Consider the following 23,604-nt stretch of genomic DNA (forward strand, 5'->3'; position numbering starts at 1 on the left):
CTCAGGTGGGAGGCTCAAGGGGGCACCTGAGCGGCCATGTGACAGGCAGCAGAGTGGGTGGGGACAGCGAGGAGGCAATTGGATGTCAAAGTGATAGCGAGAGACCGAGGTCCGACCGCACCCTCATCCCCCAAAGAACCAGTCACTCCTGCTGTGAGGAGGTAGAGATGAGAGGGTTCCCTGCACCCACATGGGCTTAGGTTGAGAGGGTGGGGCTGCAGGGAGGGTGGGGGATGGCTGGATTGACCTTTCTCCTCTGCTCCCCTCTCCTGCATCCCCTCTGGCTGGATTTGCAGATCCTTCCCTGACAGACGGGGTTGGGGAGGGGTGAGGTCAGAGAGGCCCAGAGTGGGGATGATCTCTATGGTCACCATGGGGCTTGCAGGCAGGCCCAGAGCCCTGGGGGCCATGCCAGTCTGTTTGTCGAGCTGGGCACAACCGAGAACCCTGTGGCCTATGATCCTGGATGGGGCTGCCCACTGCTCCCATCGGGGAGAATGTGCCTGGACCCCTGGCTCCCTGCTCCCCTGGACACACTGACAGGTGGCAGACAGACAGGTACAGACAGCAGTTGCCTGAGAGAAAGATCGAGGCCTGTGTCAGGGCCCAAAGCCCGGGGTTGTCAACTGCCCCCAGCAGCCCGAATCCGGGACTCCCCACCACAGTCCCCTTTTCTGCTTCTTTCTCTTCCAGCCTCTGCTGGCAGCCCCAGGTCGGTGTCAGGGTCCTGGATGTTAGGAGATACTGCTCCCTCTTCGGTCTCCTGAGCCCTCTCTTTCTCCTTGCTTCCGCTCAGAGCCCCTGCGCCCTGGCCCCAGCCTGGCCCGACCCCACTCACCTCTGGACTTTGGTATGTCAGGGCCTGGCCCGTGCCTGCCCGCCCAGCCTGTGAAACCCTGGCGGGCCCACAAGCTAGGATGATGGGCCAGGCATCTGCCCCGGGCTTCCTCTGGATCTTCCTTCTGCTACTGCTGCTGCGGCTGCTGCCAGGGCACGAGGTGTGTGTCACCGTGGAGGCAGATGTGGGGCCGAGCTGTGCACTGCACTGGTGCAGGGCAAGTTCTTGGGTTCTTGTTGGCGGTCGCTGAGTTCCCCGCCAAAGCTTCGTGCTGCTCCTGGACCCTACGCAACCCGGACACGTGCTGCTGCATGTTCTACACGATGGTGGCCAAGGCAGCCAAGCCCGTGTTCTCATCTGCCAGGTTGACTCCTTCCTGGATTCCACGCGCACCCACGTGGGCCTGGAGAGCTGTGACGAGGTGCTGAGGCTCTGTGACCCCTCGGGGCCCCTGGCCTTCCTGCAGGCCAGCAAGCACTTCCTTCCACTCCAGCGATTACTTCTCCATGGAACACCTGGTCACGGGCGGTCGTGACCCCAGTGACGTGGCTGGTGGCCCTAAGAACTGCCTCGGCAATGTGATCCAGGATGTGGCGGGGATGCGCTCCAGGTGAGTGATAGCTGGGGAGAGATCCGGGGGGGCAGCACCCTGGGCAGAGGGACTGGGGAGAAGGCCTCCACTGCAGGGCTGCCCTGACCACCCGTCCTTGAGGGCTCCGTCAGGGAAGCCAGTTGCACAGAGAAATGTTCATTGCAGGCTCACTGAGGGGATAAGGACATGGGGTGCTTGCTTCTGGCCCCCAGGGGCCTGGCGTGGTGCCGGCACACTGGGAGGTGCTTGCTGAGTGTTCAGGGAAGGGTGGGTCTGGTTTCTCCCAGGGTCAGGGAGTTTTTCGTTTCTGGCGGGGGGAAGTTCCCTCCTCTTTTGCAGGTAGGACGATTCTAATGGGTTAGCAGGCTGCTGTGGTCTGTGGCCAGGGTCTGCAAGGGGCCTCCTGGGAGGTGGGAGAAAAAATGAGCGTGGGCTGTCGGGAAATGTTGTCAGGAGATGCAGTTTGGTGGTTGCACTGTGTGTGGCTGCATAAATCCTTACCTAGTAGCTGGTTAGTTACTCATTTCCTGGGAGGTGTTCCGGTACCAGGGACGAGGAGTAGTGAGGAGAGGCACAAGGAAAGTTCTTTGTGTCCTGAGCTGCCTTTCGTGTCAGGGGAGGGAGGAGGCACTAACAGCCAAACATAAGATGCGGTGGGGGGAGGTGGGGCCCCTGGTGTTAGGGCTGTGTGTCACCCCTAGTTAGGGGCTCATTTGGTCAGGGGGCTGTGTTCAAGTTCCTGGGAGAGGTGCGGGCAAACCTTGTGGGCATCGGCGACAAAGATGTTGGGTGCTTGTATGCTGGGTTGGAATCAGCAGGGAAGGGTTCAGGCACAGTTCATCTTAGTAGTTTGGTTTCCTTGGTGAGAGGGACAGCCGCACAGGAGGGCACGATCAGTGCGCTGAGACACTGGGCCGGGCTCCATGGCAGCAGGGAAGGTGGGGGGCCTTGCAGACCCTTGGAGGGGAGCTCTCCTTGCAGGAAGCCCAGGGAATCACGGGAGGCTGGGGCCGCAGCCAGGGCAGGGAGGGCGGCAGGGGCCAGGCTGGGCTTTCATGCCAGCAGGTCATCGCGGGGCCAGGTGATGAGGTCCAGGGCTCTTAGCCCCTCCTGAGCTAGTGGGGCTGATGGATTCCACTAAGTAGCATCTGCAGAGGCACTGAACAAGCTACATGGGGTTACAAAGGAAGCTGGTTATCCTGGACCTGATTTTGTTCATAGCCCCAAAGCTGAGGATCAGGAGAGGAGGAAAGAGGTGGCAGAGTCCTGGAAAGAGGGGGCAGGAGTGGTGTCCAGGAAACCAACAAAAAACCCCGCCATCTTTCAGGGCCTCCAGTGCTGGGGCGGGAGACCGGGAGGGCAGATCTTCGGGCTGGGCAAGGTGGAGGTCAGCTCCCCCCACCTCCCCGGGCAGCGTGCTGGTAGTACTGATCCTTGGCAGGTGGGGAGGAAGTGAATGGAGCAGAGTACGGAGGGCTCTTCTGAGGAGCAGAGATGCAGGGCACCGGCAGGTTTGGCAGGTGGGAGGGTGCAGGAGCTGTCCGTGCTGGCCGCCTTGGACCCTGCCTAGTTCTGTCCCAAGATCCAGCCAGAAGAGGCGGAGCGGGCCAGTTCCATGGTCCTCAGCCTCATAGTGGGACCGCTTTCTTGCAGAGCCTGCCCCAGTGCCCAGGGCGTGGAGTGGTTCAAGTTCTAGAGGACGGTCCCCACTGTGGAGACCCACGGCTCCAAGGAACCTTGTTTTAGAACTTCACGGGTGGGCTCTTCTGGGCTGTTTTCTGGCCCCAAGAGCAGTTGAAATCTCTGTCCAGAGCTTCAGTCCTAGGGGCGTGGCTGCCTGACAGGGCTTTGCCCTGACCTACACCTAAACTCCCTCCGTACTGGTACCTCCCACCTCCTCAGGGTCCCGCCATGCACCATAGCCCAGCTGGGGCTAGAGGTTCTCTCTTCTGTGTCCTGAGCATCCTCCCCCTGCTTCCTTCCTCCCAAAGGCCTGCTCCCCTGTGCAGCCAGGGCGGGCTTTCCAAGGGGCAGTTCTGATTCGGGTGCTGTCCTGCTTCTAATGCTCACTGCCACCTGTTGTTCTCTGTCCAGGACGGGGTGGGCCTGGCTCCCCCGACATGGGCTGAAGGAGAGGAGTGAGCCTGTGCAGATGAGGCTGTTCCACAGGGATGCCAGGAGGGCCTCGAGTCGGTCCAGCTCCCATAGACCCTGGGACAGGGGCAGACTTCAAATCGGTTATGCCTGTCCTGGGGCAGTGCCAGGCCTTACAGAGGGCAGGGACTTGTCCAACAGACCTGGGCTTGGATCCTGTCTCGGGCTCCCAGGATCTGGGAGTCCCCACAAGGGTGGCTTCTGTATGGCCCCCATGTACTCATCTGCAAAGTGGAGCCGTAGCAGGTGCCCCCAGGATTGCTGCTGTGGGGACCCAGCGCCTGGAACATGATGGAGCCCAGTGGTGGTCCCCTCCCTCCGTGAGCCTTGCTGTTCGCTCCAGGCCTGCGAGTGCACAGCTTGGTGGAGGCGGCCTTGCCCACACCTGCCTCCACCACCTTCTCACCCCCAGCAGACAATCCGAGCGTCCACTCCAGGCTGTAGCTGCTTTCCAGACAGGAGGGCTGTGGGGTGGGCTGCCAGGGGCTGGGATGAGGAGGGAAGAGTGTGGGCCCACCCTGGGTCATCTGAGACTGTACAGGCCCCTCAGAGGGAAATGCTCAGTTTGAAATGGCCTTGACCCCTGCACAGTGAGGACAGGACAAGCGGCTGTCACTTAGAGTGGTGTTGGGGGAGGCACTGGACTGTGATGAAGCTTTCTGCTGGGGTTCTCCAGGACATCAGAGAGGGTCTGTTCCTGGGCTGGGGCCCTGGATTGGGGGCTGGCGGCTACATTAGGTCCCACATTGAGTGCAGGGGAGCGTGTGCTGCAGCTGGGGCTGAGGCTCAGGTGAGATTTCAGGTCCCACTGCCACCCTGCCGTCAGGCTGAGCGGGCACCCTCCCAGGTGTGTGATTGGCCTTGGTATCTTGGTCCCCAGTCTCTGTCCCCAAACGTTGATGAGGAAACCAGGGCAGGTGTCTGCCCACCACCAAGACTGCCCCTAGAATGGTCCAGAGGCAAGGCAAAAGAACAGGATTCCCAGTGATAGGGGCCAAGTGCAAGTTTGCCCAGTACTGCTTGGTGGGGCAGCATCATGAGTTAGCAAGTTGCATCCTCAGAGGAATGAACATTTGGCACTGAAGAGCCCCCACAGGGCCGCCTCTGGTGACCCAGCATCCCCAACCGGCCTTTCCCCACCTGGGGTCACCTCCTGCCTCATCTCTGGGTAAACCAGCAGGTCCAGCTCTTAACCCTTGTGCTGAGTGTGTGAAGCCTCACTGCCACCTTGCAGATGGGGACACTGAGGCTGGGAGGTGAGGGACGGTCCCAAGCCCACACAACCATGAGAGGGGCAGCCCGAGTGCAGCCGTCCTGGCCTGGTTCGTTCAGAGCTGGAGGCCGCCCACGCTCGGCTCTCGCCGTGCCTACAGACCTGTCAGGATGGACGCCAGGAGAGGACTGCAGAGCAGTAACCGACCTTATGTCGCCGGCAAGCTGGGCCCAGGCAGCAAGAAGCAAGGAGTCCCTGTGGGCAGGAGGCCAGTGTGTGCATGGTCCGCACAGCGGAGGTGCCAACACCAGGAGGCCGGGCCAGCTCTGGGGCACAGCCTGCAGTCTCCCTTCTTGGTCGCTTGCCTCGCTGCTGTGTGGGGTGATGGCCGGCCAGGGGCTTTGGGAAGGGTAGGAAAACTGAGGCTTGGAAGCAGAAGGAACTTCCCAGGGTTCATGTGGGGGCGAGTCCAGGAAGGGCGGTGCTGTCTTCCTGAGGCCAGGACAGCTCTGCTGCATCCCTGCTCACCTGGGCCAGGAGCTGCCCCCCTCCCCTGGGTGTGAGCGGTTGGCACACAGCCAGCACCCTCTCCTGGTGCAGGGCAGGTGACCCCAGGGTCATGAGATTAGGGTCAGTCTTTGGGGTTTAGATGTAGATACTCTTACCTTCTTACTGTGACCTCATCTGAGCCTTGGTTTCCTCACCATGAAATGGAGGGAGGGCAACCTTGCTGACCTGGCCAAGGCAGGATGCAGGGGTCAGTCCAGGCAGAAGCCTGGACCCAGTAGCTGCAGGAGAATCTGGATGGTGGGTGTAGGAGGGGAGCTGCTTGTTAGGAGCTCAGGTGGGAGGCTGAAGAGGGTACCTGAGGGGCCCTGTGACAGGCAAGAGGGTGGGTGGGGGCCAAGAGAAGGCATCTGGATGTCAAAGTCACAGCCAGAGACCTGGGGTCTGACCCCACCTTCATTCCCCAAAGAATAGGTCAATTTTTATGTGAGGAAGCAGAAATGGGAGGAGAGTCTGCAGCCACATGGGCTGAGGTTCAGAGAGTCAGGCTACAGGGAGGCTGTGGGATGGCTGCAATGACCTTTCTCCTCTGCTCCCCTGTCCTGCATTCCCTCTGGCTGGGATTACAGATCCTTCCCTGAAAGATGGGGTTGGGGAGGGGTAAGGTCAGAGAGGCCACAGAGACCCAGAATGGGAATGGGCCCCATGGTCACAACGGGGCTTGCAGGCAGGCCCAGAGCAGAGGGCCCATGCCAGTCTGTCTGTCCGGATGGGCACAGCTGAGGCCCATGTGGCCTGTGGCCCTGGCAGGGACTGCCCACTACTCTCACCCAGGCCTAGGTGGGAGAGGACGTGCCCGGGCCCCTGGCTTCATGTTCCTCCTGCTCCTACAGGTTGAACACACTGGCAGGTGACAGACAGTTACATAGAGCAGGTGCTTGAGAGCAGATGCAAGGCCTGTGTGAGGGCCCCAAGCTCGGGGTGGGCACCGTCCCTAGCATGCGCGAGTCCCAGCCTCCCCATGCGGCTGACAGTCCTCTCTTTTGCTTTCTCTTCCAGTCGCTGCTGGCAACCCCAGGCTGCCGTCTGGGCCCCGGATGTTATGAGCCAGTGCTGCCCCCTTGGTCACCTGAAGCCCTCTCTTCTTCCTGCCTCTGCTCAGAGCCCTGTGACCTGTCCCTAGTCCAGCCTGGCCCTACTCGCCGCTGGGCCCTGGCATGTCAAGTCCTGGCCCATGCCTTGCTGCCCAGCCAGCAGAATCCTGGCGGCCCCTCCAGCTAGGATGAGGGGCCAGGCTGCTGGCCCGGGTGCCCTATGGATTTTTGATCTGCTGCTGCTGCTGCTGCTGCTGCTGCTGCTGGGGTGTCAGCCATGTGTGGCCTCGAGGCTGAATGTTCGTCCTGGGACCGGGCCATGCCCATGCTGGTGCAGGGCGAGTTCTTTGGGTACTTCTTGGTGGCTTCTGAGTTCCCCGCCAACACCTCATGCTGTACCTGGACCCTGTGCAAGCTGGACCCGTGCCGTTACAGGCTCTACATGAAGGTGGCCAAGGTGCCCACCTGCAGCGGCCCTGCCAGCATCTGCATCTACCAGTTGGAATCCTTCCTGGAGTCCACGCCCAGCTACCTGGGCCTGGAGAGCTGTGATGAGGTGCTGAGGCTCTACAACCCCTCGGGGCCCCTGGCCTTCCTGCAGGCCAGCAAGCAGTTCTTGAAGATGAAGGGACAGCAGCTGCCACCAGACGATGACCTCAGCCCCAGGGTGAGGCCCTCTCACCACAGCAGCAACTGCGTTGACTACCTGGTCATAGGCAACCATAACCCCAGCGATGTGGCTGGTGGCCCTGAGAACTGCCTCACCAGCCTGACTCAGAACGGGGCCGGGATGTGCTCCAGGTGAGTCACCGATGGGGAGACGCCTAGGGGGCAGCCCTCTGGGCAGAGGGCAGGGGTAAGAGGGTGTCCTTTTCAGGTCTGCCCTGGCTACCCGTCCCTGAAGGCACCCTTGGGGAAGCCACTTGCACTGTGAGAATAGGGACCTGAAGGTGCTTGCCTGTGGCCCCCAGGGCCGGGCGTGGTGCCAGCACACTGGGAGGTGCTTGCTGAGTGTTCAGGGAAGGATGGTCTGGTTTCTCCAGGAATGAGGGAGTTTTTCATTTCCGACTGGGGGAAGGTCCCTTGTAGTCTGCAGGTAGAACTATTCTGTTGGGGCTGTAGGCTGCTGTGGCCTGTGGCAGGGTCTGCAGGGGTCTCCTGGGACATAAGGGCAAAATGAGGAGAGTGGGCTGTCGGGATGTGTGGTCAGGAGATGCAGTTTTGGGGCTGCATGTGTTGTGGCCGCATAAATCCTTATCCTACAGCTAGTTCCGCAGCTCCTGTGAGGTGTTCTGGTGCCAGGGACGAGGAGCAGTGAAGAGGCACAAGGAAAGTCCTTTGTGTCCTGGTGCTGCCTTCTGGGTCGGGGGAGGGAGGAGGCGGTAACACCCAAACACAAGAAGCAGGTGTCAGGTGCCAGGTGTGGGGTGCCTGGTGTCAGGGCTGCGTGTCATCTGCAGTCGGGCTGACTTGGTCAGGGCTCTGTGTTTGAAGATTCTGGAAGAGGTGCGGGCAAACCTCGTGGCTGCCAGAGGGAAAGGCGGGTGTAGTACCAGTGTGCTGGGCGGGTCCCAGCAAGGAGGGGCTGGGGCACAGGCCACCTTCTTAGCCGTTTGATTTCCTTGGTGAGAGGGGCACCTGTGCAGGAGGGTGTGATCAGTGGACTGGGACCCCAGACCGGTCTCCATGGCAGCAGGGCAGGTAGGGAGCCCGGCAGACACTTGGATGGGAGTCCCCCCTTTGCAGGAAGCCCAGGATGTTTCGGGAGGCTGGGGCCTTAGCCAGGGCAGGGAGGGCAGCAGGAACCAGTCTGGGCTGGGCTTTCCTATGAGCAGGTCATCACGGGGCTAGGTGACGTGGTCCAGGGCCCTTGGCCTCTTCTGAGCCAGTGGCACTGATGGATTCCCCAGAGTAGCATCTGTGGAGGCACAAAATAAGCTAAGTGGGGTTACAAAGGAAGCCAGTTATCCTGGACCTGTTTCTGTTGATGGCCCCCAGGCTGAGAACCTCAGATTAGAAACGTGTTGAAGCAGCTAATTCCCGGAGAGGATCAGGAGAGGAGCGAAGAGGTGGCGAGATCCCCGGGATGAGGGTGCAGGTGTGGCATCCAGGAAACATCAGAAAATCCCGATCTTACATCCATGTATCAGGGTCCCCAGCGCTAGGGTGGGAGGCTTGAGGGCAGATCTTCGGTCTGGGCAAGGCAGAGGTCACTGCCACCTTGGCTGGGGCAACTCCCCTCCTTCCCCCAAGGTGTCGTGTGCACAAGGGGTGTGTGTGTGTGAATGTGTGCAGTGCATGGGGCACGTGTGTGCACATGGTCACGCCTGCCCCCTTCCAGCATGTCAGTATGTGTGTGTGTGTGAGCATGGGAGGTACCTACATCTACTGCGTGTGAGTGTGTGTGTTGGCTGATTTCAGCATTTGTGAGAAAGCGCGTGTTGAGGTTGTGTGGCAGGGCTGGGGGCCTTGGGGGAAGACGGCTTGCAGGGCCTGCACGCTGGGGCTGCCATGTTCTGAAGCAGGGAGCTCGACTGCAGGACAGGACACGGTCACCCGGCCCAGTGGCAGATCAGACCCCCGTGCGCATGCCCGGGACTCCGAAGGCCTTGATGCTTTGAGACCTTCAGAGTAAACATCACCTTGGTGGTGGTGACCGCAGCCGCGTCTGAGTGTCTCCATTGTGCGGGAAGCACCGCCTGTCAACCAGTTTACACCTCCCAGCAGCCCAGGGATGGCTCCTCAGCGAGGTGGCCACCTGCACAGGGCCTTTTCACAGGCTGTTCCCTGGGCTGGAACACTCTTACCCATATACCCACACCGCCCCTTCCCTCAGCTGCTCATGTCCTGGTCATCCTGAGCCCCTGACCATGCTGCTTGAAGTGGCAGCAGCCCGAGCCACACTGTCACTGCACCCTGTGTCTTTTTCCCGTCCCACATGGCATTACCTGTGAACACTGGATAATTCCTGTGTCCTTATTCTCTGTCTTGACATGTTGTACCCCCGAATAGGACAGAGGAGTTTGCCCTGCTGGCTGATGAAACCTGACACACAGGAGGCCCTGGATTAAGACTTATGTGTTGGAATGAGGCACAGAGAGGTTAAGGTAGCAGCCAGGGTCACACAGATTGCAAGGGGGAGACAGAAGGCAGAGCCAGCTCTTGTCACCTGGTGGTCCCACGAAGGGTGTCTCCTGCACAGCACTCTACTGGGAGGGTGGTGTGTGTGTGTGTGTGTGTGTGTGTGTGTGTGTGTGTGTGTGTGTGTGTGTGTGTGTGTGTGTGTGTGTGTGTGTGTGTATGCATGCATGCATATGTGTCAGGGTGGGGTGGCACACAGACCAGAGAGGTCCAGAAGTCATTCAGAATACACACAGCTGAGCTAGGCAGGTGCTTGGCCCCAAATCTTGCTGGCTGAGCCTCTGCTAGGGAGCTTCACCCCTCACACTGGTTAGGGGAGGCTGGGTCACATGTGTCCTTCCATCCCCAGCCCAGCTGGGAGCCAGCAGGAGGCCCAGGCCAAAGCATGGCCCATTTTCAGCCCTGTGTCCACCTGTCCTGTCTAAATGTGACATGGCCATAGCACTCATGTGGCTGGGAAGTGTTTCTTGGGCCTGAGCAACTGTTCCCTCTCTTCCACCTCCGTCCCTGCCTGGTGGCACCTCTGCAGCTGCCCTCCCGCTCCCCCAACCTCTCAGCTCCCTGCCCCTCTCCCTCTGATGGTAGGTTTCTCTGCGTTTTCTTGCCTCTGGACAGATGGCCCAAGTCGGGACCCATGGGGGCTGCAGTGGGGGAATTCAGAGAGCTGTCCTATCCCCTTGTGGTCCTCATTTGCACATCCATGTAATGGACTGAGGAGGAACTCCCATGCCCCAGAGGAAGTGGAGCACGTCCTGGATGCCTGGGGAACTGGCCTGGTGAGTGAGGACAGGGCAGGAATGGACAGGGGATGACCCAGTGCCTCTGCTGCCCCACCTGCTGGGCTGGGGAGAGCTCTGCCCAGGAAGCAGGAAGGCCTAGCAGGATGAGGGCCTCTCCCAGGGTCCTCATCCAGGCTCACTGGGGCCACAGGGACCAGGGACGCCACAGCTTCCAGGCTGGGGTGCCAGGGTGGGAAGGAAGCTGGGATCCTTCCTACCATGTGCCCTGTCTGCTGGGTGGCCAAGGCTGCCTGGCCACCATTAATTCGCTCTATTTGTCAGGTAATGAGATGGAAGTGAGGCTTCCAGACAGAGGGGGCGTTGAGCCAGGGAAGAATGGCTGCTTTCTTCTAGTCCTGGAGGGGCAGCCCACCCCCCAGCCTTGACCACTCTCCTGCTGCCCCCTCATAGGCCACCCAGCAAAGGGTTCCTGAGAGCCTCTGCCCAGCCCTGTGGGCTCCAGGATTCCTTGCGAACCATCCCTCATTGTAGATGCATTACTCTGAATGACGTTTGTCAGCTGGCAGCTGTGAGTGGGACGCATGTTAAAGATGGAACGACGATAACAAATAGCAGCCACCACTTGCTGAGTGTCCCTCCTTGCTGGGAGTGTGGCCAAGGTCAGGCGGTGGTCTGTGAGCAGGAACAGGACTTGTCTGTGTTGAGGGCCAGGCACCGTGTGTCCAGGATGAGAGGTCGGTGTGTGGTGAAATTCATGGCTCAGTGTGTGACCAGGGTCATGTCTAGGCCTGGGGGGCAGTCTGTCCTCTGAGCCGGTGGCCCCCTGCCTGGCCTCTCCTGATCTGACCCCTCCTCTCCGCCCCCTCCTCCCACCACATTCTCACCACCTGGGTCAGCGAGGTAACCAGCCCTGAGATAATGGGTGTTGTAGCAGCTGCGGCCTAACCTGAGTTTATCCTGAAAGACTCAACTCTGCAGCAGTTGCCATGGAAACTAGGTGGCATCCTCTCTCTCCCACCCACTGCCAGTTTCCACGTGAGTCAGGCTTCCACTTGACACCTGGGCTGTGGCAGCAAAGGGGGATGGGCCGGACGTACCCACCCTGGCCCTGCTACCAGTCCTGTCTCCTGGACCCCAGGCCTCTGTCCCTTTGTCTCAGCATGACAGGATGGGATGGGAGAGCAGGGGAGACCACTGAGGTGTAGAGTGCCAGGCAGGGGCCCTGTGGTCAGTTTTGGCAGGCAGCCTTAGTCTGGGGGCCAGCGAGCGGAGCACTTGGAATCTGATCCTGGATTTGATCCCAGCTCCTCTCCTTGTCAGCCTGGTGGATAACTTGGTGTGTCTGTCTGCATCTGCCAAGTGGGCGTGGTCATGGGGTTGTTGATGTCACCCAGCAAAGTGGTAGTGATGAAGGCCCCCTGGGCAGCCTCGGCTGTCATATCTTCAGAGCCGCTCCCCTGCCCTGTCCCGAGGGCATGGAGGCATTCCTGGGGCTCCCCGCCTTCCCCTGGGCCCTGGTCTGCTTCCCATCTCCTCTGCCCTGGCCCTCTGGGTCCTTCCACAACATTCCCAGTTCAGAGTGAAGTCCTATTTGTGCAGTATTCTTGAGACCCTGGCTTCACCTCTCTTCTGAGACTTGTGCCTCGATGCCGTCTCCAGGGCAGACCCTCCTGGCTGTCTGGAGCATGCCGCTTTGAGCCTTAGTTGTCTCTGCTGTAGGTGGGGTGAACATTTGGTTCCTGGGTAGACTGAGACTCAAGGCTTCTATGTAGTGAGGTGACCAGCACAGAGCAGGGGCAGGGTAGAGTCAGGACTCCCTTGCCCAGGATGCTCCCCAGAGAGCCAACCTTGATGGGAGCAACCTTCCTTGAAGAGCGTGGGGCCCAGTCCAACTCGGCCTCCTCATCCATGAGGGAAGCAGGGCGTCGCTTCACGTGGGCAGGCTCACGTCTTCCCATCTGAACAATGAGAGCAGAGAGGCGCCTCCCTTGTGGGATCATAAAGCATCGTGCCCAGACCAAGGATGGGGCTCAGAACCATACCCCTTGGCCCCCCAGAGTCACGGTACATGCAGAACTCAGCCCTGTCCCTGCCCTGTGGCCCTCCCAGGCAAGTCCTCCCTGGGCCTCTGCTGCACAGCTCGGAGGTCAAGCACAGTGTACGCCCACCGCAGTAAGGTTGGAGCCACCCCTCCTACCCATCCCTTGTCTGGCAGAGGGGCTCTGCCTCTGGGTTCAGGGGAAAGTGGGACCCGTGGGAGGGTGGGCTCTGTGAGAGGAGAGGAGAAGTTTCTGCAAGGGCGTGGAGGGTGTGGAATTCTCGGTTGGTACATCACTCAGCAGGAAGAAGGAGCCATACCTTCCAAATAGGGGGAATTAGGGGTGTCCCTTCCTAGCCTGCAGTTAATTTATCAGACCCCGCTTGACAGTCAGGTCCCAGCACAGGCACGGGGACCGCTGGGAGGGGACTCTGCACCTTTCCAGCCGCCCTCCCCAGAACAGAGCACCTGGACACTGAACCTGCTGCCCATCAAAGTGGGTTCCCTGGGATCAACTCTGATCCCAGCAGCGTGCCCACACCTGTCACATCCCACCATTTCGGGCATCAGTCCTTCCTCAGATGTGGGGTGTTAGGCCAGGGTGGGATGTACTTTACAGGCCCACCACGTGAACCTAGCCCTTCGGCTCCAGAGCCCACCCTCTGGGGTCTGCGCAGTCCTCATTCTCATCCCAGGAGGTGAGTCTGCTCCCGGGCCACAGAGAAGCCAGGCTCCAAGAGGCATCGGAACCCTCTTGCCAGGCCAGGTGTGACTTGCCCTCGGGCAGCCCGGCTCCCCTGCTCCAGCCCCGGGGGAGTAGGTGGCGTGGGGGAGTAGGTGGCGTGGGGCAGTGGCCCAGGTTTAGCGTGGGTCCCAGAGCTGGGCCTTGGCAGTGCCATCTCCTTCGTTCCTGGTACGTGGGTGCCGTGTCAGCACATGCAGGGTGCCCGGCCCGGCCTGAACCTGGCCCACAGTAGGTGCATGGTGAGACTGCGTGCCCTTGTTGAGATCGCTCTGACCCTGCTTTGCTGGGAGGGTGGGGGCCTCAGGGCCACCCTGAGAATATTATAGGATAGTGGTACCAGGGTTCTTCGCAGAGGTAGTGATCTGGGAACCTTAAGTGTGGCCTTTGGACAGAAAGCCTGTGTAAAGCAGCCTCTTCCCGAGCCCATCAGCATAGACTGGAGGGAGTGCAGGCCTCAGATGTGAGGCCTCTCTACTCCTCACTCCTAGATGGCTCCCTAGTGTTTAGGGGCTGTCCCTTATCTTGTCCTCGGTGGTACTGGGGCTACTAAGGGGCTCAGGTCTTTGGGGGCATGAGGTCATGACTGCTGGGGGGACAGGGCCAGAATTGATAAGACCCAGGAGAGGGCTGAAGGAGGGTGGTCGGAGGGGCCTGGAGGCCCTCAGCAGCCAGTCTGCTGGGTTTGCGGGAGGCTCAGCCTGGTGCTCAGCCAGCAGCTGTGAGACCTTGATCACTCCTGCTGTCCCTGGAGGGCATGGGAGAAAGAGCACACAGGTCATGGTTGGGGGAGGAGCAGGATGAGGAGACTGAGGCGCAGAGGAACCTGGACCAAGGACCATGGGGAGAGGATAGCAGGGCGTGAGGACCAGTGCCCAGGAAATAGTGCCTGAGCACCATCCTCAACCCTATCACCCCATCACGCTGTTGTGTAAGGCAGTGCTGGGGTGGGCCGGGGTGCCTTTCATTCGTTCATTCATTCACTCATTCACTCTTTAGACCTAGCTGGGGCTGCAGCTTTGTTATCAGCCCCCACACTGGGAATCTGGTTGCAATGCCAGTGCAGACCCTGGCCCAGCCTGTAGACAGAGCTGGAGGGCACCGAGCCTCCAGGGGGAAGTGGGTGGGCACCGGACCCCAACTTCTCTGACATCTCTGCCCCTCCCTGCCTGGCCGGCCTCTGTGTCACACCTCATTACTAATCCCGTCTAGGCCCACACTCGCCTCCTGACTGCCAGGCTGCTGTGTCCCAGATCCCTGCTTGGGAGGGATCATCCCCTGAAAAACAAGTTGTATCTTGTACTCTGCCAGCTGCTCCCTGGGCTGGCTGCATGGCACACGGGAGTGCAACGGGCCTTCATACAGGGGCGCCGAGTGCCAGGGCCACTGGGTGGAAACTCGAGACTGCTTCCTGCGGCAGTGCCCAGGTCAGGGCCGTGCCGAGGGACCTGTGCGTGGGGGACCTGGTGGGCTTGAAACACGAGGTGGGGGTGAGACCCGGTGGGGGCTGATTGTAGGACCTTGCAGTGTCCTTGGGGATGCTGGGAGCAGTGGGGTGATGGTGAGGGGACAGGTGCATGTGAGGCATTTGTTTTATCCTGTATTGAGGTGAGCTTGGCTCCCACTCTCGGGGTGTCAGTTTCTTCTCATGGCTTCCTGCGCCTTCGTCCTTGTGTCTGCAACCCTGTGGCTCCTGTACCTGCATCTTTCTTGTCCGCATCTCTGGTCCTTTGTGCATGGTGGCATCAGCAGTGGATGTAAAGTGGCAGCCTGGGCGTCGGGGGTGTCCAGACACAGTGTCACATGTGGTGGTGGCACATAGCAGTGGGAGCGTGCCTGCTTGGGGCCCTTTGGGGAAGCAGCTAGCCAGAGCCCCCAAGACGAGCACGAGCACTGCAGCATCCGGCGGTGTCCCAGTGAGGGCCCCCCCCCACCCCATTGGTGGATTCTGGGGAGATGTGTCCTGAAAGACTGGGTGGGCTTGGGGCTCAGCTCTCCTGGGAAATGACTCCGCCTTGTGACGGTAGATTTCTTGGAGGGGTCTTGGCCTTCCTGGCCCTGCTGCCAGCTCCCCACCCCTCTTCCTGTACCCACCCCGACTCATGTCCCTGGCCCCCTGGCAGAGCCCTGTGAGATCTGTGATGAGGACAGCTTCGGTGCTGTGCTCTGGAAGGAGATCCTGGCCAGAGAGGTGGTCGCAGTCCGGTGTCCTCACAATGCCACAGGTGAGGACCGAGGGCTGGGTGTCGTGGGGGACTCCTGTCCTTGAGATGCCGGTCCAAGCAGCTGTCAGTGCAGGACACACAGTGCAGACCATGCCCAGGCAGACCGTGCTCTGAAGCCGAGGCTGTACAGGTGGGTGGGGGCGGGGGCTCAGGACCACCGTGTCCTGAGAGTTCAGCAGGAGCCAGCGCCTGGTTGAAGCCCTTTAGTGTGATGCCTCACGGAGCCACCCATTGACATGTGGGAAACTGAGGCACAGAGAAGTTAACACACTAGCCATGGGCTTGCAGGACCACTAAGTGGGAAGTCGGCTTTGAACGTGGTGGTCTTAATCCCCGTGCTGCCCTGTGGAATGATGAGGGGTGTGGAAAAGGCAGAGTGGGCTCCCAGAAGGGGCTTCGTACATCAAAGGGTTGATTTCCTTTGCCCCTCTTATTTGAAGAGTGGATGCAGGTTTGGACTTGTGTTTGCTGTGCCACATTCAGGAAGTGGCCCTCTCTGAGACTCTGTTTTTGTTTTTTTGTAAACCAAGTGTATTGTGGGTCCCTGTCCCCCCAGGGCTCCTCCCCCTCGTGGGGGCTGTTTGTTCCCAGCTGTGGTTGCTGCCCCCCTGCCATGTTTTGTTTATAGAACAATACATGTCTGGGTAGCGTATTGCAAGTCCACGGAAGTAAAGTGAAGAAAACCGAGGTCGCTGGATGGTCTGGCCTTTTGTCTGCGTGTATGACCATATTTTCCCTCATTTTGATTCTGTACCATGCGGTGGAGCAGGTGTCCTATCCTGCCCCGTGGCTTCTGTTGGGTGACAGGGTTGTGGCAGTCCCCTAGGGTCATCGCCGCTGTGTGTGCGTGCAAGTGTGCCTGGTTCTGGGTCACAGTCTGTGCCCGTGTTTCGGCAGTTGACACCTGACATCAGTTGTCCCCGAGGCTGCCCAGGGTCTCCTTTGGGACACCCAGGCCATCGGGTAGGGGTCGTGAGGGCGGGGGCTGTCTCTGCCCTTCCCCAAGTCTTTCCCCTTTGTTCTGCTCTTTGCTGGACAGAAAACCTCCTTCTGTGCCCAAGGTGGGCCTTTCCTCACATAAACGGACTTAGAGAAACCAACCGTTTTCTAAAGTGGGTACCAGGGACAGGATTCCTGAGGTCTGTCCACCAGTGAGCCCAGAGGTTGATTCTGTGCTATCGTGGGCCTGTGTTTGTGTGTGTTTGTATGAGAAAGGGAATCAGGTGTCTCCCGAATTTTGTGTGTGTGTAGGGACCACTGGGGTCTGAGAGCCATCAGTGATGTGACTATCATCTGAGCAGTAGTTGATCTTTTGATCCATGACTGTGATGCATGACCCTGTCCCTGGTCACTGATGGAGCCTAGATTCCAGACTCAGACTGAGCCCTGGACCTGGCCACTGGCCACACATTGAGCCCTGACCCCGTGTCTTACCTGGAGTCCCTTGTGCGCTTTTGTGTGTAAGTATGCGTGTGTTACGTGCTTAGACGGCCGCCCCCTCTTCCAGCCATGTGCAACTGTCAGCCATGTGACATGCTCGTCTTGGAAAGTCTGAGTCAGAGGTTTCCACCCACAGCACAATACCCCTGCCTGTCTGATGACCAGTTGTACACACACACTTACACACACGGGCTCAACATGTACACATGAGGTGACTTCTCCCAACAGGGCTGACGCCCCGTTCCCCCAACACCGCTTCACCAGCTTGGCCGATGGCAGTGAGGGCCCCGGGAGTAGGGCCATTAGGAAGGGAAAGGGGGATCTTTGCAGAATTCCCAGATGTTTGGGTGGGTGAGTGGAGGACGGCCCCAGGAAGGATGGACTAGTGCCGCTGTTAAGGAGGGCCAGGAGCGCATGCAGGGAGTTCATTCCTGTGGTTCTGATCGGACAGCTCGCTGGGTCTTTCACTCATGGCGGCTGCATGTGTTGTGCAGTTTCCATTTAAAAACAAAATAACCCAGAGTTACATAGAGTACAAAAGTGAGAGCTGGCAAGATCCTTCGAAATCATCTGCTGTGCCATCACTTGAAAACGGTGGAGGTGAGGCCCAGCGTAGGGACGTCGTACAGGCCATGCCTGGGCCAGACACCCTGCACGGTGCTCCTCCTGCTATGCTAGTGTTTCAGAAGGTGTTCTGCCTGACGCTAATCCCACGTCAGCTCCAGGAAGGACACAGTTCCATACCCACTGTGTCTTGTTCTCCTGGATCGACGTGCTCGGCAACTGTAACTCTGAGAAGTCCTTCAAGTGGCTCCTGTTCCGTTGGGTCAGGTTTTCCCTAATTAGTGGCACTTGGCACCCTCACTGAGCTGGCAGAGCAGACACTGGGACTGGCTGGTGGAGGGTGTGACCTTCCCGCACAGTCTGTTGGGTACTTTCTCAAAACCTGACTCCACTCCAGGCACCTTTAGAGCCACCTGGCTGAGGAGACGGGGACACGCAGTGCCATTGACAGGCCCAGGGTGGCCGCGTGGGTCATGCCAGGCTGTGCTCTCTCCCTGCCTGGGCAGACCCCAGCCCTGTTGGATGCAGCTGTCCTGGGGGATGCTCAGGACCCAGGCCCAGCCCCCTCCCTGGGGTCCTCACCCAAGTGCATGTCCTGGTCCCTTTAACAGCCTTGCCCCGTCCCTGTCCCTTGTTTCCTTGGAGAGTGCAGTTAGGGGCAGGCCAAGGAGGGCAAGTGGAAGGGTGTCCAGCTCACTGTCAGAGGCTGCCAGTTCCCAGCCCGATTTCTCCCGTGCTGGCTAAAGGGCACTGTTGGCTGCTGCCGGGCCAGTGGTGGCCCTGGTGTGTACAGGGCTGGGGCGGGGTCCTGTGTGGTGGGACCAGCACAGACACGTGCGTGAGGGTCGGGATACACTGGTTTGGCAGGAGCAGGTGGCATCTGGGTGTGGGGAGCTTTCCCGGGTGGAGTTCAGGGCACAGGAGTCTCCTGCAGGGCTGCGTCTGGCTGCGTCTGGTCCCTGTGTTTTCCGACCCCTGTGGGCCCCGTGTCAGTCATGGGGGCGTGCAGTCCTGAGTGGGGTGTTCACAAGTGACTTGAGTGTCAGGGGTGGGCCTGGCAGTCAGCGTAGGCAGTGAGTGTGGATAGCCCTGAGCTAATGGGATCTGCTGGACAGTCTGGGGAACAGTGCAGGGCAGCTCTGGGAGGATGCCTGCCCAGTTGGGGGTTGTGCAGGACAGCTGTGGGGTGCTCGCCATGGTAACGGTGGTGGTGGTGGCGCTGGTGGTGGTTTCAGTGAGAGCCGTGATGGTGGAGGCTGTGGTGACAGTTAAGGTGGTGTTGGGGGGTCATCTCAGCAGTTTCGGGGAAATTGTTACAGAGTCGAAAGTCGTTCTGCTCGTTGCCTGACGGGCAGTGAAGTGGGATACGAGGTTTTGGGGCAAAGAATAGTGACTATTCGAAAAGCCAGCTGACCGAGAGGATGGCAGAGCAGTGTCTTGGAGAACCATCCTGCTCAAGTCAGAATACAGGCTCATTTTATACAAAAAAAAAAAAATAGAAGAGAGCACGAGTGGGTGGGGTTCATTGTTGCAAACTTCTTGCTGTAGGAATGCTTTGTTCTTGCAGCCCTCCATGTGGGTCAGGCCTTGGTGTTCCTTTAAATCTCCAACAAAAGAAAGTTTATTCTCTATTTTGCAACTTGCCATCTCTACATGAGTGCAGAAGCACTGACATCCTTAAAGGTCAGAGCTCTAAGAATAGGCTCTCCTGTCTATTTCAAGCTAAAGGCAACATTGTTTCAGGAAACATGAACAAGCAAGGCTAAGCCTGGAAAACAAGACACAGTAGTTAAAACTGAAGGAGTAGTCCCTATATGGAGTCAGATTTGTTCTCTGTTACAGTGTGAAGGCGCTTCCTCATGGGAACCAGGACACACCCCGGGCAGTTAATGAGGCCAAGTAGGTGAGGGGGCTGGGTGGGAAGTCAGAGGGGAGAGCTCATGGGGTCTCGCAGTCTGGGAAGGTGTCTTGGAGGAGACAGAGCTGAGCTGGCATGGGTGGGGAGGTTTGGGATCTACTGGCACCTGTGCAGGTGCCCAGCACCCAGCATGGAGCCTGACCAGGCAGGCCAGGGATGTACTTGCTGAGTGACCTATCAGCTTGAGGTCGAGCTGGTTGGAGTGTGATGGGGTGTGGGTGTTGAGGCCCGACAGCTGGCATGAGTAGGTGGCAGGCCCGACAGAGGCGGGCCAGACGTGCACCAGGTGAAGGTCTGAGTGAGGGGAAAGGGCCAGGCAGGGGTGCAAGCCACTCAGCTGGGCATAGTCAGCAGGTGTCCTGGTGTTGTCGGGACCCTGGCTCCCCCACTGCAGCCCACTTGCTTGCAGGAATGGGGAGCTGAGGTGCCCCACTTCTGCAGGGGCCCTGCTCTAATTGGCAGGCTGCCTTGGGCCTCTGTGGCCCTATCCAAGTGGGTGGGGTGGGTCAGGTGAAGAGCCACTAGACCCCGAGGATGGCCAGGTTTCCAGCCTTGGGGCAGGCCTGCAGCTGGAAGCTCTGACTCAGAGCGTGGCAGGCACCAGGTGGGAGCCAGGAGATTGGCATCCTGGGCTACATGAGAATCCTTGCCCTGATCACAGACCCGTGGATGCTCATTGAGCCTTAGAGATTGTCAGTGCCTGGAGAGCCCACCCCCATGGGCAGGGACACAGGCATGAGGGTGCATGGCTCTCACCCAGCAGCTCACTCAGCAAGACCTAAGTCAGGCAGATTTCCACCCCCCAGGGTCCCCTTGGTTCGCAAGCATAGCCCCCAGCCATCTACAGAGAGGACATGGCCCTGATCTGGGGAAGCAGACATGGGCCTGTCCGGGGAGGGGAGTTCTCACAGACTAGTGGTCAGAGGGGAGCTGGGCACAGAGTGGGGGATAGAGGAGGCTTCCAGGAGATGGCAGAGCCTCGGGAGAGCCCTGAAGCATGAAGCTGAGTCAGTCGGGACAGAAGGGGATGTGCTCAGAGGAAACGGCCAAGATGAAGGCCTGGAGGCAGGAGAGGGCCCCTGTGTTCTGAATCCCAAGTGGCTCCATCCCAGCTGTCCTGTGTGGGGGCGGGGCCACCAGGGATGCGGGAGGGACCTGAGAGCCCTGAGGAGCTCCAGCTGCAGCGGGAGGTGGGCCCCAGGCAGGGAGCCCAGCCCAGCAGCCGGGCAGGAGCTGTTGGAGGAGCCAGGTGCAGTACTCAGAACTCCCAGCTTCTCCAGGTGGGTTCCCTGGAGGAGGCAACCCAGCACAAGCCTTGGTCTGTGGGTTGGAAGTCGATAGGCAGAGGTGGGCGGTTGGCACCGTGGAGATGTGAAGCGCGATTTAGCGGGGCTTGTAGCTGGCATGGGTGATTTCGGGAGCCCAAAGGCCCAGCTGAGGAGTTTTGAGGGGCTCCTAGAAGCCTGTGCCTAGAGAGACACCTTGCCCACTCCCTGTTCCCTCAGCGGGGCTAGCTGGCCCACTTTGGCTTCCTTGTGCTGTGTGGGAGGACAGATAGGAGTCCTTCCCACTCCAGTATGAATTAGCCCATGAAACCCCAGGGGGCCCTGATGCACACAGTCCTAAAATAACCCCTGCTTCGTGGGCCTGCAGGAGGCATCCTGAATGCCAAGAAGGCCCAGGCTCAGTGGGCAGGCAGGTAGGCTGCACTCTGCACACACAGTCTGTGTTACTGTCCCCTGATCTCCCATGAGCGTGCCGGGCCCTGTGCTGAGCCCTGTATCCCTGTTGTGTCCCTGAACAGCACGTGGGGCCAAGATGTGTGCCTTCTTTACAGGGGAGGCACTTTGGCCCTGAGTGGCCAGCAGTGGCCTCGGCTGGGCTGGACCAGCAGGGAGCTCTGCAGTTAGCAGGAGGGCAGCGGAGCCGCAGGCTGAGCCTCCTCCCAGTCTCTGACACACCAGGGCCCCAGGGGAGGTCCCCTGGGGGGGGCATTCTGAGCTGGGTGGGGGCCAGGCTACTGCCTTCTGGCAGCTGGTGACAGGAGCCAGGCTGTCTTCTCTGGGCGACCTCACCTGGGACCCAGGGTAAGGCTGTGGCCCCGCACAGGGGCTGAAGTCGGAAGGAGGCAGGTCTCCGAGGGTGGGGTTGCAGGGAGCTGGGGTTCCCTTGTGAGTGTGGCTGGATGGGTGTACTCGAGAGGGAAAGTGGGGAGGGTCAGGGAAGGTGGGCCAGTCCCTGGGGCCTGTGGGGTCCCTGAGAGCAGCATGACCTTTGCTCTGAATGAGGAGGGAGCTGCAGGAAAGTTTTGAGAGAGCATGTGTCCTGACATATTTCCAATGACGACAGTGAGCTGGGGACAGGCAGAGGCAGGCAGGGCGGAGGCCGGCAGTGGGTCCCACCAGGGTGGTGACCATGGATTGGAAAGCAGCAGTGAGAGTCGTGGTGCATTTTGACAGGACGGCTCGTTGCTGATGAGTCTATGGGTATGAGAGGGAGGAAGGAGGGAGGGGTCCTGGAGGTTGCCACTAGGTTGCAGGGGCAGAAAGGGGCCATGCTGCCCGGCTGCGGGGCCTCACTTGTCCCTCCATAGCAAGTGTTCGCTGGGCAGTCTGCCCCTACTGGGGTTCAGGCAACGGGCTGAGCAAGCCAGATCCCGGTCCCCCACTCCCAACGGAGGATGCCAGCAGGAACATAAGTCCATCACATAGTGGGAGAACGGGGCAGAGGTGGGAAGACCCACGGGTGGTATGCAGCTGGCGGGTGTGCAGGCCTCAGATAGCTAGCAGAGGGACAGCTTACCATAGCAGTTACTGGCCTAGCACGCTTTCAAGGACAACTTGGCATGCAGGGATGTGGAATCAGGAGACCGGCTGTCCAGGGAGCGCATGGGTGGATGGGCGTGGCATGGGGGTGGAAGAAGGTTGCTTGCTGCATTCAGGACTGACCAAGGGATCCGAGGGCTGGGGAGCATCAGAGGAAACTCGGGTCTCAGCCGACGGTCAGGCCCTGGGGTGCTGACTGAGGGCAGAAGAAGAGCTCAGAAGTGGAGCAAAAGGGACAGGTGGTTATCCCTGAAGTGTCGTGACATAGGGGGTTTTGTGACATGGGGGCTTTGGCCAGAGCAGGTTTGGAGGAGCCTGTAGTGAGGAACTGGTGGCTTGCAGACGGGTGGGCAGTGGCTGGGCCTCCCTGTAAACTTTGGTCTGATGGGAAAAGCACAGTCTCTTGTCTGGGAGCTCTGATTTGAGGGGTCCTAGATCCCTTACAACCTCCTCTCATGCAGGGTGGGGCTCCCTGCTCCTGATGCTGGGAGGAGCCCATGCCCCAGCTCCTTGTGTCACCCTGAACCTGGGGAGTAGGGAGGAGCAGATGTCACTGACATAGATTCCTCAGGTCTGAACCCAGGAGTGGGAGCTTGGATGCATGACCAGAGCACTGCAAGTTTATGAAGTCCAGACAAGAGGCATCAAATGGTCTCCCACGTGTGGGAGCAGTCCCTGTGTGCTCGAGGAAGGAAGGAGCTGCTTGTGTTGCAGCAATGGTAACAGGTGTCCCTTGCAGCAGGAAGGACCTTTGCCAGGTCAGGTTATGCCTAAGATACAAGTGAGGGTCCTCCGGTCAGAGACCACAACCCACATGTCCTACTTGGGGCCAGTCCTTGGCTGAAGCCCAGGGAAGCCTGGAAGGCTCTGCACATGGCCTGGGAAACCTCCATTGATGGGGCTCTGCCCTGGTGTGGAATTGGCCTTAGGGAGGCCCCCCTCCACCTGGTCTGGGTGCTAGGCCATCCTTGAGGGTCCCTTTCAGGTCTGGGTTTCCCAGTCCTGATTTTACAGCTCAGATGTTGTAGGCTTTGGTGGGGTGGAGGGGATGTGAGTTGGTGAGACATATAAAAAGTGGAATTCTTCCCCTCCTACTGTCTTGCTGTGTGGCGTCTGGCAGTCCTATCACCTCTCTGAGCCTCAGTTTCTATATCTACACAGCTGAGCTGTGGACTATTTCCAATACTAAATGACAAACTGCACAGAAAGGTGTTAATATTGAGATGGGGGAGGGGGCAAGGAGAAGCTTCCTGTCCATGTGCTGAAGGTCAGGAGTCCGTGCATGTTTCCCCTGATTCTGGTCACCAGGGCCTGCAGACCCAGGGGATGCTGGATAGGGGAGAGGCCTTGGCCGGGGGGACTGTGTTGCCGTCCTGTAGGTTCTGAGTGAGCCCAGCAGCTGCCTGCCTCCTGGGCCGCCAGCCGATCAGCTGGTTCTCTGGACCAGGGGTGGAGGCCTCCTGGTGACCCCTGTGGCTTGAGGCTGCAGGGGTAGATCCTGCCTGAACCCCTCAGCAGAGTGGGCAGTGCTTCTTGCCCTCTCCTCTGCGAGACTGATGAGCTAATTAGTCCT

The 23,604-nt window shown here is 59.5% G+C and overlaps 1 protein-coding gene and 1 pseudogene across 2 annotated transcripts in view; both read left to right on the top strand.

The window, feature by feature from the left end:
* The window catches only part of LOC140688980 (uncharacterized), a 125,888-nt gene extending 119,211 nt beyond the window's left edge, over positions 1–6,677 (top strand). The window contains exons 7-9 of one of the 2 annotated variants that reach the window (XM_072948972.1): positions 797–850; positions 1,203–1,448; positions 6,364–6,677. In XM_072948972.1, coding sequence (XP_072805073.1) covers positions 797–850; positions 1,203–1,207 — 59 coding nt within the window. In that variant the 3' untranslated portion in view covers positions 1,208–1,448; positions 6,364–6,677. Of the gene's footprint in view, positions 1–693; positions 713–796; positions 1,449–6,363 lie in introns of both variants that reach the window. The other variant, XM_072948971.1, reaches the window with a different exon arrangement.
* Positions 6,678–10,169: 3,492 nt separating this feature from the next.
* LOC102545890 (ubiquitin-conjugating enzyme E2 variant 1 pseudogene) overlaps positions 10,170–23,604 on the top strand; it is a 61,105-nt pseudogene continuing 47,670 nt past the window's right edge.

This window comes from Vicugna pacos, chromosome 24, assembly GCF_048564905.1.
Source record: "Vicugna pacos chromosome 24, VicPac4, whole genome shotgun sequence".
NCBI lineage: Eukaryota > Metazoa > Chordata > Mammalia > Artiodactyla > Camelidae > Vicugna > Vicugna pacos.